Source organism: Opisthocomus hoazin, chromosome 16 (assembly GCF_030867145.1).
Source record: "Opisthocomus hoazin isolate bOpiHoa1 chromosome 16, bOpiHoa1.hap1, whole genome shotgun sequence".
In the NCBI taxonomy this organism is placed as follows: Eukaryota; Metazoa; Chordata; class Aves; order Opisthocomiformes; family Opisthocomidae; genus Opisthocomus; species Opisthocomus hoazin.
Window position 1 is genome coordinate 12516606 of NC_134429.1, and position 12774 is coordinate 12529379.

At 38.4% G+C, this 12774-nt stretch overlaps 1 protein-coding gene across 11 annotated transcripts in view; it reads left to right on the forward strand.

The window, feature by feature from the left end:
- The window catches only part of KIF1B (kinesin family member 1B), a 97035-nt gene that overhangs the window by 37827 nt on the left and 46434 nt on the right, over nt 1-12774 (forward strand). For 7 of the 11 annotated variants that reach the window (XM_075437423.1, XM_075437425.1, XM_075437428.1 and 4 more), the window contains 8 exons: nt 613-746; nt 1831-1910; nt 3280-3355; nt 6434-6513; nt 7949-8055; nt 8544-8627; nt 9671-9851; nt 10264-10336. In XM_075437423.1, the coding sequence (XP_075293538.1) occupies nt 613-746; nt 1831-1910; nt 3280-3355; nt 6434-6513; nt 7949-8055; nt 8544-8627; nt 9671-9851; nt 10264-10336 (815 nt within the window). Of the gene's footprint in view, nt 1-534; nt 747-1830; nt 1911-3279; nt 3356-6433; nt 6514-7948; nt 8056-8543; nt 8628-9670; nt 9852-10263; nt 10337-12774 lie in introns of all 11 variants that reach the window. The other 4 variants (XM_075437420.1, XM_075437421.1, XM_075437427.1 and 1 more) reach the window with 1 other exon arrangement.

The window sequence follows — 12774 nt, forward strand, 5'->3', positions numbered from 1 at the left end:
TTGTCCGTGGGGTCTGGGTGGTTCAGCAGCAGAACCACTGCTGTGATAAAGATTTACTTAATCATCATTTTAGATTAAAGCAGTCTGGAAGAGAATGTTTTGCTGAGTTTAAGGGGTTGGTGTCCATTCAGGCTTCAGCCCAAAATGTCACTAATCTCATCAGGAACTGAATCTGATCCTGGTCTGAGCTCCATGTTGCTCAGTTAAATGTTCAGTTAGAAGTAGGATGGTTTATTTTTTGGCAAGTGTGTAATTTTTTTTTTTTTCAAACTTTTTTGATCAAAATGATTTATGATGTAGTCAATAATAGTTCTCAGGGTCTGAACTGAGTTATTGTTATGTTATGGATACTAATATTAAAAGATTTGTTTCAGAACTGCCATCTAAAAATTACAAAACTTGTCTTGTTGCTGCTTAAATGCTTTCCTCTTACACTTGTATTTCCTTCCTTTCCTTTTTCCTCTTCCTTCCCTCTTCCTACTTCCCTTTTCCCCATCTTTCTGCCTTCCCTCTGTCTGTGTGTCTCTCTCCCAGATCTGAAAGATTTTCAGAACAGTAAACATAGATACTTACTAGCCTCCGAGAATCAACGTCCTGGCAATTTTTCCACAGCCTCCATGGGGTCCCTCACTGCATCTCCGTCCTCCTGCTCTCTCAGTAGTCAGGTGGGCTTAACATCTGTGTCCAGTATACAGGAAAGAATCATGTCAACGCCTGGAGGAGAAGAGGCAATTGAACGTTTGAAGGTAGGTATTGCCGTAGATTAAGGTAGCTATTATTTTTGTCTTTTCCAAGGCTAAATAGCAGTGAACCTGGGAGAATTTTCCTTTAGGAAATATATACAGTATGCTACTGTTTCTGTAGTAAGTTGTCTGAAACCCGCTTACACCTTAAAAAGGGCACTTAATTGTAGTGGCCGAGAAACTGGGTTCATGCACAGCCTTTCCTGTTAGGAATATTTAGGTTTAGTTGTAGCCTGGAGCTACAACTAAATTATAAATGAAAATCTTCATTCTTGTTTACAGGGCCTCAGTGGTAATTACGGAAAATTTGATCATAAGTATAGACTTCTGGAAGCCTGGTCAGCACTAGTGTGGACAAAGTCTGACTAGCAAATGCACTCGGCTTTCAGAACACCAAATTAGCCCAAAGTTGAAAAAAGGAGGAAGAATAATCCTGCCACTGTTGTATTCGCCCAGCCCCCACAGATTAAAATGTGAAGCACACAGAATAGCATGCTTTATCCAGACAATAGCAGCCTTGTCCCAATTCTGCATAGATTTGAACCACATCAAAAGTGCATTACAGTGAAGTATTTCTTAATTTTCATGAAAGCCCCCCCCAATCTCCATGGGTGGATGAGTGGGGAGAGCTGGTTGTGTCGAATCTATGCTTCATTCTCCTGTCTTTTCTGTGAGACACTGCCACAGGGGTTGAAATGGGCTGAAACACAGACTGCATATCCCTTCCTATTAGACATCCAGTGTTGCCATGGAAATATGTGTGGTCTCAGCGGTTCCTTGGCATCCAGTTACTGAATGATGTCTGTAAATCACATTAAAAAAAATGGAAATAGGAAAAAGAAATTATGTGGTTCAAATTAAAGTCTGATTGTAGTTAGATACGAAGTAATCTTTCCTTCTCAGCTTGCCTTCAAGGCTATTTACCCATTCAAAAATTAAGGAAGATAACAGAGTTTTGAAGTGCTGGGAGTACTTAAGTCTGAAATTAATTTCAGGTCTAGAACTGAGCACAAATGTTAATTGCTTCATGTAGTATGTAAAGAACTCTGACAAGAGTTGTAAAACAACTTCTGGGATTTTCACACAGGAATCGGAGAAGATCATTGCAGAGCTGAACGAAACATGGGAAGAGAAGCTGCGGAAAACTGAGGCCATTAGGATGGAAAGGTCAGGAATCAGAAGTGCTGTACGTGTGGATGGTCTCTAGAAAACGGAGAAGTGTGGCAAATGGAGAATGTTACCCCGTTCAAAAGCAATTGAACAGCAGAATAGTGCTTAGTGAATAATTCTGCTGACCTTTGAGTTATATATAACTGTAGGGGCAATACTGAGAGAAAGCTGTATTCTTTCCTGTGTTTCCTACAGTTTAAGTGCTTAGCGTTGTAATTCAGGTGACAACCTAAGCCGCTACATTGGTTTCTTCTGTGAAGCAGCATGGAGTCCTGGTCTCTTTCTTCCCCATTCCACCATTCCAAAAATTCTAGCCCTAAATTTAAGCAGAAAAGGTTAAATTTTTAGTACCGAAGTACCTAAAATTATCAAACAGCTCCAGCTTTTGAGCTGTGATTTGAATTGTGGCTGAGAGCAACAAGACAGATCTTAATAGTTGTCAGAAAGTGGGTGCAGCCAAACAGAGTGTTATTTACTAGAATATTGAAAGAGGAGCACCCTTGCCTGGAAACAATGTGACTGAGCAGTCCATAAAATCATGAGAGGTACCTGAAGAAAGTGGGTAAAGGTTGATTACTCACTGACAGAGCTAAGGGACTTTAAGGCTAACAGGTGATTTGAAACAAGTAGGAAGTTCTTGCAATGCTTAGGTAAGCTGTGGAAGTCTTTACTGCATGGTGTTAATGATGCTAGGAGTTGAAAGGATACCAAAACCTCAAAAACCCAACCACAAAATAACTTTGGATGACTGTTTAAGAGAAATGCTTTCCATTATTGCTGGAAATTCCTTAGGAAGAAATTGGGACACTGAGAATATTTTGGGGAAAATATCACAGTGTTTGCCGTGTTCTTGTTCTTCTGTGTTGACATCACTGTTGTGCTTCGTCAAAGCCAAAAATACTGTGTTACATGAGCAGTCTGACCCAACACAATCCTTCTGATGTATTAAGAATGAGAGGATACTTTCTATATTAGATCAGGAAGAGCCAGTTTAGTCTGTGTAAATTAATGAATAGTGGTAGCTCCTTTTACCTAAATTAAGTCTTTAAATTGAGAGCACACTTTAACCTTCCTTGAAGAAACAATGAAAGTAATGTCCTAAAATGTACTTATCTTGTAATACTTTGTTGCACTAAAATGCTGTTAAATCTCTGTAAAATTTTTGCTGTTGCCGTTCTATAGGCCTGCAAACTCTGGGACTAAAGTTGAGAAACTTGTCCTGTTTTGTTATGAGGTGGTGGCAGTCCTGGCTGTATCGTCACTGGATAAGCTGGTTGAAATTCTAATGTATTTCATTACATGACTTTCATTAGACCTTGTTTTGTGTAAGCAGCCTGTTGGTAAACATCTTGCTTTTCTCTCTCAGGGAGGCGTTGTTGGCAGAAATGGGAGTTGCCATTCGGGAAGATGGAGGAACACTGGGAGTCTTCTCACCTAAAAAGGTAGAGAAAATTGGTAACAATCACATCATGTCTCCAAAGCGCTGATCAGCCTGGGAGGAGAGGGTGGTGAGGGACCTACCATTCACACAAGGGTCTGTATTCATCTAAGATACAGAAAATCATAAGCAAAGTTTGGACCTTAATAGTAAGCTCCTTTTACAATATCTTTTTGGAAATAGCTTTAGTGTTAGAATCTATCAAAACACTCAACATCTAAGGATTATTTTGCCCATAATGATGAATTTTGATGCTATTCCTCATGCAAGTGATGCAATATGGCATTTAGTGCTTTTGGGGAGCTGCGGAAAGAATTGCCTGTGGTAGCTTCCATTGGTCATTAAAGTAAGAAAGCATGTGCTAGCCTAATACAATGATGAAATAGGAGCAGCGTGAAAAGTTCACAGAGATACTTCTGGTATCAAAAAATGGTTGAACTTTTTTGTACCTTCCATTAGAAAAATCTGTGCTGCAAGCAGAAGAGTTTGCAGCTCCTTGTGTATCTGTTGATTTGGTAGCAACCAGAAATGCTGGCTCTTAGGTTGTTGCTGCTGCTTTGTGCACTAGCTGTGTGTGTCCTTCATGTAATCCACCTATTCTTCTCTGAGATACCCAGAGAAGTTTGAAGTCTTGTTTAGTCTTGCTCTTCCTTGAATTTATTTGTTAATTGTAATCTAATGAACCACTGAACATAGGGGATGCAGCGGAATATTTCTTCCAGTACATGTCAATAGTTCTATTTTCTGACATTTGAAAGAAGCAGAACTGTGCAGAAAAAGGGCATAAATCAGTGATACAAATATAAAATGATAAGTTAGTAGAGAAGCTGTATATGTAGTTAAAGCAGATTTATTGAGGAAGTACAAGGAAAAGAATGTACTTTCTCGTATCTCAAAGATCTTTGAACAAGGAGCACAGGGTAATATTTTAGCCTCAAACTTGCATGTGCAAGTGTGTAACAAACTTTAGATAAAGTTAAATGGTGACCAATCTAGAGGCATTGTCCAGGGATGCAGGGTAGCAAAATTGGCTAAAATGTTTAATTCTTCATTTAAAGTAGTGTTTGACTGGAGTAGGCAGAACTCCGGTTTGGTTTTGGTATCTACTTCAGAAGTGCCTAAGGTTTGTAAGAACACTGAATGAATTAGTGTCTTTTACATTTCTTTCTCTTATGTTATGGATCCTCATCTCCTTTTAGATTTTCCCTCAGAGTCACTCAGCTCTTTTTGATGACTCTTTTGGTGCACTTTCAGCTGATCAGGTTTGTGTGTAAATGCCATCTGGAGCAAGTAGTTGCTTTGGTAATAGATAGTATTTATTTTTACCCATATAGGAGTTATTAGGAGAAGTAAAACTTCTCACCTAGTCCTGTCTGCTTCTGTTCCTTGCTATCCTTGCACTTCAGTTTCATTAGTTCACCTTCTAGTAGCTGTAGCCGCTGTTGTGAAAATTTAGGAGATGTAGATAGTAAATTTGAAGTTGTTTTATAAAAACTTTACACTTCTGAGGTACCAGTATAGATCTAATCATATGCTACTGGGACAGCACTGTGTTTTTACCAGCTGAGCTGTAAATTGAACTCTGTAAGGTAAATTTTGCCCACTTCATTAATTAAAAGGTATCACATTGTGCAATCCTTACTGTATCTATTAGTTGTGCCTTTAATGACAGGAAACTTCTTGAAATAGATTGTGGAAATTTAATTACTTGTGCTGTAATCAAAGATGGGAGCAGAGATGATCCTTCAGCTCATGCCTGAGGAATACTGTACAGGAGAAAGCGGCAGACATAACTGTCTGTGGATGAATAATAGATCTCAGAATGAGTGAGCAGTCAGTTTTGCTAGCATCATCTTTCAAGTTGTTGAGCTTTATTTCTTACAAAGCTCTCTGTTGCCCGTGAAAGGCCCGTTCAGACTTTGATTTAATGTAGTAAATGAACTCAGGTGCTAAAACGTGCGTATAGGGTACAGCATTATTCTCAAAGTATCCAAGTGGTACAAGTCATAGTGTTGTCACAGCAGTTGACTATGCCTGGCATTTGGTTTCTCTGAAATTTTCTTTTCAATCAAGAGCTTTATACAGCTCTAAATGTTGCTTTGAATCTGGTGAATAGGGATGACAGCATGGGACATCTTCAGCTGTGGTTTAGGTGTCCCCTATGTTTTTCCTCTGTCTTTGTAGTTAAGTCTGGGGCAATTGACAATCAGACTTCTCTATTCAAAGACAAATTTAATTGTAAACATTCAGTAATTTTTGAGCTGCTGTAAACTAAGCGCTGTTAACATCTCTCAAGTAATTTTTTTGCAGCTAGAATAAGTTGATGGAAGCAGTGTTGCCAAGGAATATCAACCAAATTTATTTTCTTGTGCTAAATTTATTCTATTTGAGGGTAACAAATGGACAAGTTGTTGTTAACAGTTTTATTTCTCTTTATCGTCTTTATTCTTCTGTTTAACCATTTTTGACTTTTCTTTTGTGCTTGTGCTTACTGCTATCTCACTGGCTAGATTTTCACACCAAGGCCTTGTGACTTGTTTGCTGATTCCAATGGGGTTTTTTCACCAAAGAAGGTTGGTTTAGTAACCGTAGTGGATTTAAATTTAGAAGAACTTTAGATGAAGAGCTTTGTAGCTATTGATATCGGAGAATGATGGTAGTTCTAGATTTTTCTTTTGACGTTAACAGGCTCTGCCAAATGATCAGCTGACCTGTATATGTCCAAGAAAAGCCAAAGTTGATTCCACATCAGTTTCAAAATTTTACTGAAGCAACCTTTTCTGCTCTTGGACTTCCTTATCAAAATTTACAGAGACTCTACAAGGAATCTTTTTTTTCCAGCTGAAGCATTTATTCCCTCTGGTGATGGATATTTTCAGATAACTAAGCAGTCCGAGGTGTATTTCTGCTATTATTTGTGATGCTCTTCAGTGCTGCAGGACGTTATAGTTGAAAAAATGCATTATGGAATAACCCTGATATACATGGCAAAACTGCTGGATTAATATACATCCTCCACAAAAGTGGGAAGAAGCCTGAAAGTAGATCCTCAGTTCTTAATTATCTTTTTCTTTTCTTTCAGACTCCGCATCTTGTAAACCTTAATGAAGATCCACTGATGTCTGAATGTCTGCTTTACTACATCAAAGATGGTATTACTAGGTGAGGACTGGTGCTAATACACTCTGAAGTCTGCTTCTTTGCTTGCTTAAATCCCCATGCTAGAGACATTGTGAGTTTAAATAATAATTGTGCCTTGAGCTATTCAACTTGCAGGTACAAATGAAGCATGAGATAGCTGTAGGTGGAAATAAGTACAGAAATGCATTTTCTTTTAAGTTGATTTTGTGCTTTAAAAGTAACATGTGCAGTTACTCAGCTTTCTAAGAACTTTGTTACTACACCTGAGCAGTAAAAGCAATCATGATCTCTCTTCTAAGATATAGGAAAACAAAAGTAATAAAACTTACTGAAAATAGCTTAGAGATTTTGATGGGTGGAAGATTGAAAACCATAATACTTTATAAAAGCAGCTGGAATATGGACAACTGTCCACTTTATTATTTAAATGAACTGTTATCCATGTCTCTGTACAATTAATGTATTCTGCATTCACATATAAGAAATTAAATTTAAATTGCCAGACTTTTAACTTAAAATGGATTTTTATTTCAAAGCTTGTTGTCAAGACATCAGGAAGGAGAGCGGTGGGTTTTGTTTTCTTTGGAGCACTAAGCCATGTTTGGTTGCTTAGATTGTATATTCCTGGGGAACAAATGGAGACGAGTACACAGGCAGGTGCTGTTGTATGGCACTACTCTAGTATGCATTGTACCTAACTAAAAGAATATCAAGCTTGTAGAAAATTCAGCACAGAATGATAGACAGAATAGCTTAGGGCTTGAGAAATCATTAAAAGTTTTGATCCTAGTTAGCTGTGATCAGAAACGTGTAGAATGGTAAGTGCAGCAAGAAGTTCGTAAACATTAGGATTGAAAATTAAGTTGTCCATCTCTAGAATTGCTCAAATATTTGAGACTGGAATGGACATAAATCTTTGCCCTCCAGGGATACAGCCATTCTCTCACTGTCTGGAAGCTGGATGAAAATGCTTGTGGCATCAAATTATTCAGGAAGAGTCTCCTGAGCCATTGCTGCTCCTTTGTTAAAGTGCAGATGATGATCACTGGAAGGGATGATCACTGTATTGTATGCCTGCTGAAACGCACCACGGGGCGTTCCTGTCACTTCCGTTTTTTCTCTCCCATGTTGCTTTGCTAAAGGGAAAAGGGAGTACACAAGGGGGAAAAAACCACAGTAAATCCAGAGATGTTTAACATTTCAATTCTCTCTTTAAATTACATGTTTTGAGAGAGAGAGAAGTCTTCCCTTTTCTTTTGTCAAGCTGTTATCATTACAATGAACTGGAGGATAAGTTACCTGCAACACAGAGTTAAATGCTAGTTCAAACGTTTAAATTTGAAGGATGGTCTTAATAGTTCAGACTGTTTTCCTGGATGTTTCTGGGCTGTATTGGCCTACACAGAGCTGTAGAAGGTGTCTGATTTGCTCTTAAAATATCTTCTGTTGGACCCAGGGTTGGCCAAGCTGATGCTGAGCGAAGGCAAGACATTGTATTGAGTGGGGCTCATATCAAAGAAGAACACTGTATCTTTCGAAGTGAGAGGAACAACAATGGTGAAGGTAAAAAGCCTACTTCTCCTAGCAAAGTGTTGCTGAATCTTTCACTCCTTCCTTGATAGCTGGCCAGGGAATGCTGGTATTTGAAAGTTTCTGTTACCTCAAGAAAACAGTCAGCTTTTGACTTGCTGTTTTCATGAGTCTTAGGGGAAGAAAATAAGATTTGTTTAAGTGATAATGGCTTCAAATTGCAGGCTGCAGTCAGTGTAAGAGTTAAGTTCTGATCTTGGTTAACTATAAATATGAAAATTTAAACAGGAAATAAAATAACAATTTTCAACTGCAATCTGTGGAGATGTCAGTAGTATTGGTTTTTCTCATGGGGCTTTATTTCTTTTTTTGATGAGCATAACATAAAGGAGTGATTCACTTGTATCTTGTTTTGGTGTTAGTAGGAGAATAGGCAGAAAACGAGAGGCCTCTAGGGTTTGCACACTTCTGTTTCTATACAATGCTCTCTAAAGTCTCATTCATCAATGTTTTTGTTGTAGTTATTGTTACTTTGGAGCCTTGCGAACGATCGGAAACCTATGTTAATGGCAAGAGGGTTGTGCAGCCTGTGCAGTTGCGCTCAGGTAAGAAATGTTAGAATGGTTTGGTTTTTTTGTAGACTCTCCATCTAAGAGTTGTCCATATGTGACATTTGCATCGTACGTAGAGAATGCTGGGTGCTGTTAGAGGACAGCAATGTTACTCTTTGGAGTGTAGCTTTTAAACAGAAGGTGATACTGTTCTTCTCTTGGCAGCAGTTTGTGTTCTTTCATTCTTTGGTGCACTAGCTGTAGGTGAACTTAAATATTCACTGCCATGCAGCATCCTGCTTGTCCTTCTGCTTACCCTGGTATTATTCAAATACCTTGTTGCCCAAGCCTATTGCCCTTGGCAGTCTCACGGCAGACAGGCTGCCAGTTGCTGATGGAAAATTCAGTTTCCTGGCAAAGCTAAGATATGATCTTCTGCAGGAGTACAACAGCTTCTCTTTGCTATCGTTAGATTTCCCAGTCAGTTGCTTACATTCCTTTAGAAAGGCACGTGGGGAAAGAATTAGAGATGAGGGAGTGACTTCCCTAAATTATGGGGTTTAACCTATCTCTTTCAAACTATGATTCTTTCTGGGTCCCTCCCTCATTTTTGTACTGGTGAAAAAAAAGAAACCCAACAAGCAAACGAAAAATCCCCACCATGCATTCAAGTGTTTTAAGTTAGGCTTTTATGAACTGAAAATTCTGCTCAAGTGGCTTTTGTCCATGTTTTGGCACTGCCGCTAGAGGAAAGGAATGGATTTAGTGAGGTGTTTTATTGGCGGCAATTGTTGGTCAGTCTCGCAAGTTTGTCCTTTAATTTTTATAAACTCTGCTGGATTATTAGATTGGACCTCTGAGGATGGTGATGTCCCCTGTGAGTACTGTTTCTTACAGCAGTGGCTTGTTCTGTACAAACCAGGCATTCTTTTTTTTCCTTATCACCTAGTTAACTTGAACGTGTACAGAAGTCCTTATAGGGCAATCTTTTCTTATGCTGTCACCCAACAGGATAAGTGGGATGAGTCATTCACTGATGTTTTTCAATGGTTTTGGAATCCTTACTTGAAAGAGTTAACTTCTGTTACTGGTTTTAGGAAATCGTATTATCATGGGTAAGAATCATGTCTTCAGATTCAACCATCCAGAGCAAGCACGAGCAGAGAGAGAGAAAACACCATCAGCTGAGACTCCCTCTGAGCCAGTTGACTGGACATTCGCTCAGAGGGAGCTTCTGGAGAAGCAGGGCATTGACATGAAACAGGAGATGGAGAAAAGGTAACAAAATATCTCTAGATTTTTACCTGAAGCAAGGAGTCAGCTGTAGGTTATTTGGGTGGTGTCCGTGCCAAATCTAAATCTAGGTTCTGCTGCATAACATCTCTGATACTTATTGTGGAAGTTCAGAAAGCTTCCTCATTGTTTTACGTAAGTGTTTTGGTGCTCTGGCTTCTTTAAAAATCACATGTAAGCACCTTCCACTAACCCCGTAGACCTTTTGGTGAAGGACTGAACTACAACTTATAGGAAGTTTCACTTCTACAGTACTATAATAGACAAATAACAGTTCCTTTAAAGTGGAATGACTTTTACTCTTGTCACTGTAATTCATCAGCCTGTGCATGTAGAGTAACACCAATGTGAAAATAATGACCTCTTCAGCTACTTCTGTTCTTTTATTCATCTTCAGATTACAAGAAATGGAGATTTTGTATAAGAAAGAGAAGGAGGAAGCTGATCTCTTGTTGGAGCAGCAAAGACTGGTATGTGTCCTTACTTAAGATTAACTATACCTTTGGCAAACAATAATTCCTGTCCTTGCTTATCTGAAAGTTTAGGAAGCCTGCTTGGGTTGTCTGCACAATGCAGTTCTCCCTTTGCTTTCAAATACTTCGTGTCTACAGTGAATTAATTCAGAGATTGTAATTGACAATGAAGAGGCTTTAATCAGTTCTTGTTGGGACAGGTTGGATTTCTTGCAACTTGAGCCTGAAAGAAGGGCATTTCTGTGCTCTGTGTTTTTTGAAGTTCCTTTTTGATAGCTACTTCTTGGGATATTTGCCTTTATTTTTGTCTTGGATCACCAGAACATACTAATTTTGTGCTACCAAAGAGATTCCTAGAACATAGATATGCTAGGTTTATTTTTTTGAATGATGTCTGAAAATGTTGCTGCATTGTGCATGTTTTAACCCTTCTCCCTCACCCTGCATGGAGTTCCTTGTAAGGGTCTTAATGGTACACATGTTGATGGTGGGGTTATGAGTAGGGAGCAGTGGGCAAAGGGAATGTTAACTCATTCAGAACAAAGGGAATTCCACCGTTCCACCTATTTCATAAATAGGAAGTCTGATAAATTATGTCTGATACGGAAGACTTCAGTCTTCTCACAACAAATGTCTTCTGAAGTGCATTATCAATAGGAATGCACGCAGTCTTCAAGCACCCTGTGAATTTTAAAAAAAAGACCAAGCCCAGGAATGAAATCTAGATTTCCTTACAAAACCTGAGTGTCCAGATTCTGCATTAACTACACTGGGTTGTCTTTTAGCTAGAATGCAGATGTAGTTGTGCCTGAATTCTAATAAAAATTTCAAAATTATGATTCATTTGTTTGTAGTGTTAGTCTGAGATCACTGAAAACTGTGGGTTAAATGCATGCTGGATTTTAAATGGTAAAGCTCTTCCCCTTCTCCCAAAAGCAGAATGGAGCAAAGTGCTGTGGCTTCCATAGGTAGAAGCTACATCACTTTTCGTTTGTATTATACACTGAAAGACTTCTGCAGCTCTGATTATTTCATCGCAAGGGACTAGTTTCTTGGATGGAGAGGAGTGGCTGCAGACTTTGAACCAAATCAAGACTTAGTTCAGAAAGGAAGTTAAGGTGTAATGTTTCATCTCTGCAATTTTACAGTTAAAATTTGTGTAGCTGAAAGTAGTACGGAAAAATCGGTTCAATGTAAAAAGAAAAATAGTTTCAGTATCACGTAAGTTTTCGCTACGTGTCAAAGAAGATGCGAGGAATGGAATTCCCTCCCTTAAATCTTAGCTGACAGGCATAAGCTAAGCTATAGTATAAATGAAAAATGTGAGAATCGGCTATCTGAGGAGAGGCTTCAAATAAGGCTGCATTTATAAAAGTGGTGTGAAGAGAATTTGTTTCCCTGTATACTTAAGATTAAGGGAATGTTCTTTAGATAGTGGGTTGTTTAATGCTGTAATAAAGTTGCTGATTTCTTTAAGCTTGTTTTGGTCTTGCTGATTTCAATTAGCTGACAAAGGTGGAAGATTATCCTATGCGTGTTATCAATATAAATCCTGAAGGACACCTTTCCTAGTTGTAGGCGATCATATCAAAAGAGATCATTGGTCTGTTAAGCAGTATCCTGCTTATTACAGTGCTGAATAAGAATATTTCAGGTGACAGCAAAACTTCCTGACACATCTCGTCATTTCTGTGTCACTGTATGCGGAATCTGGAATGGACAGGATTAATGCATTCATGCAACAGTAGCTGAGTAATGATTGGGAAATCTAGGAATGCATTTCAGCTTGTGTACCTTAGAAGTATTTACACTGCTGCGATGTCTAGCTGCAATAGCAGGTTCTTTAACTGACTGCTATGTAAGATTGTCATTGAAATATAAATATTCTTGTTCTAAATTGGAGTATAATCTTTGATGTAAGATGCTGGCTAATCCTGTTTAGCAGATTGTTTTGTTTCTGTGCTGAAATTCCAACCAGTTTGGGTATTTGTTAGATGTGCTATACAAAAAAGATAAATAAGAGTTGTTGTCTCCCCAAATTTACAACCAATATAAATTTGCCTTGCTAGTGTTACTAGAAAATAGAAATAATCATTCTACATTTTACAAATTGAATATGAAAATTTGTTTAATAGAGCTAAAATTGCCTTCCTGGTTTTCTTGGTCATAATGCCTTTGCAGTGACCACTGAATATTAGAATGTGGGTGTATAGCAATACTAATTGGTCTGGTTAACCTCCGGGTGTACACAGGGCAATGACCACATAGTGTCTCTTAATCAGCTTTTTATGCGCAAGATGTGCTTTACCCATAAGTAGTAGTATGGTTATTTTGTAACCTATAATAATAATTCTGTGGAACTTGTGACTTAATGTTTGAGTAGTTTATTTTTCGCCTTTCTGGGCGTAACCTTGAGTGTGTAGCTTGTACAGTGT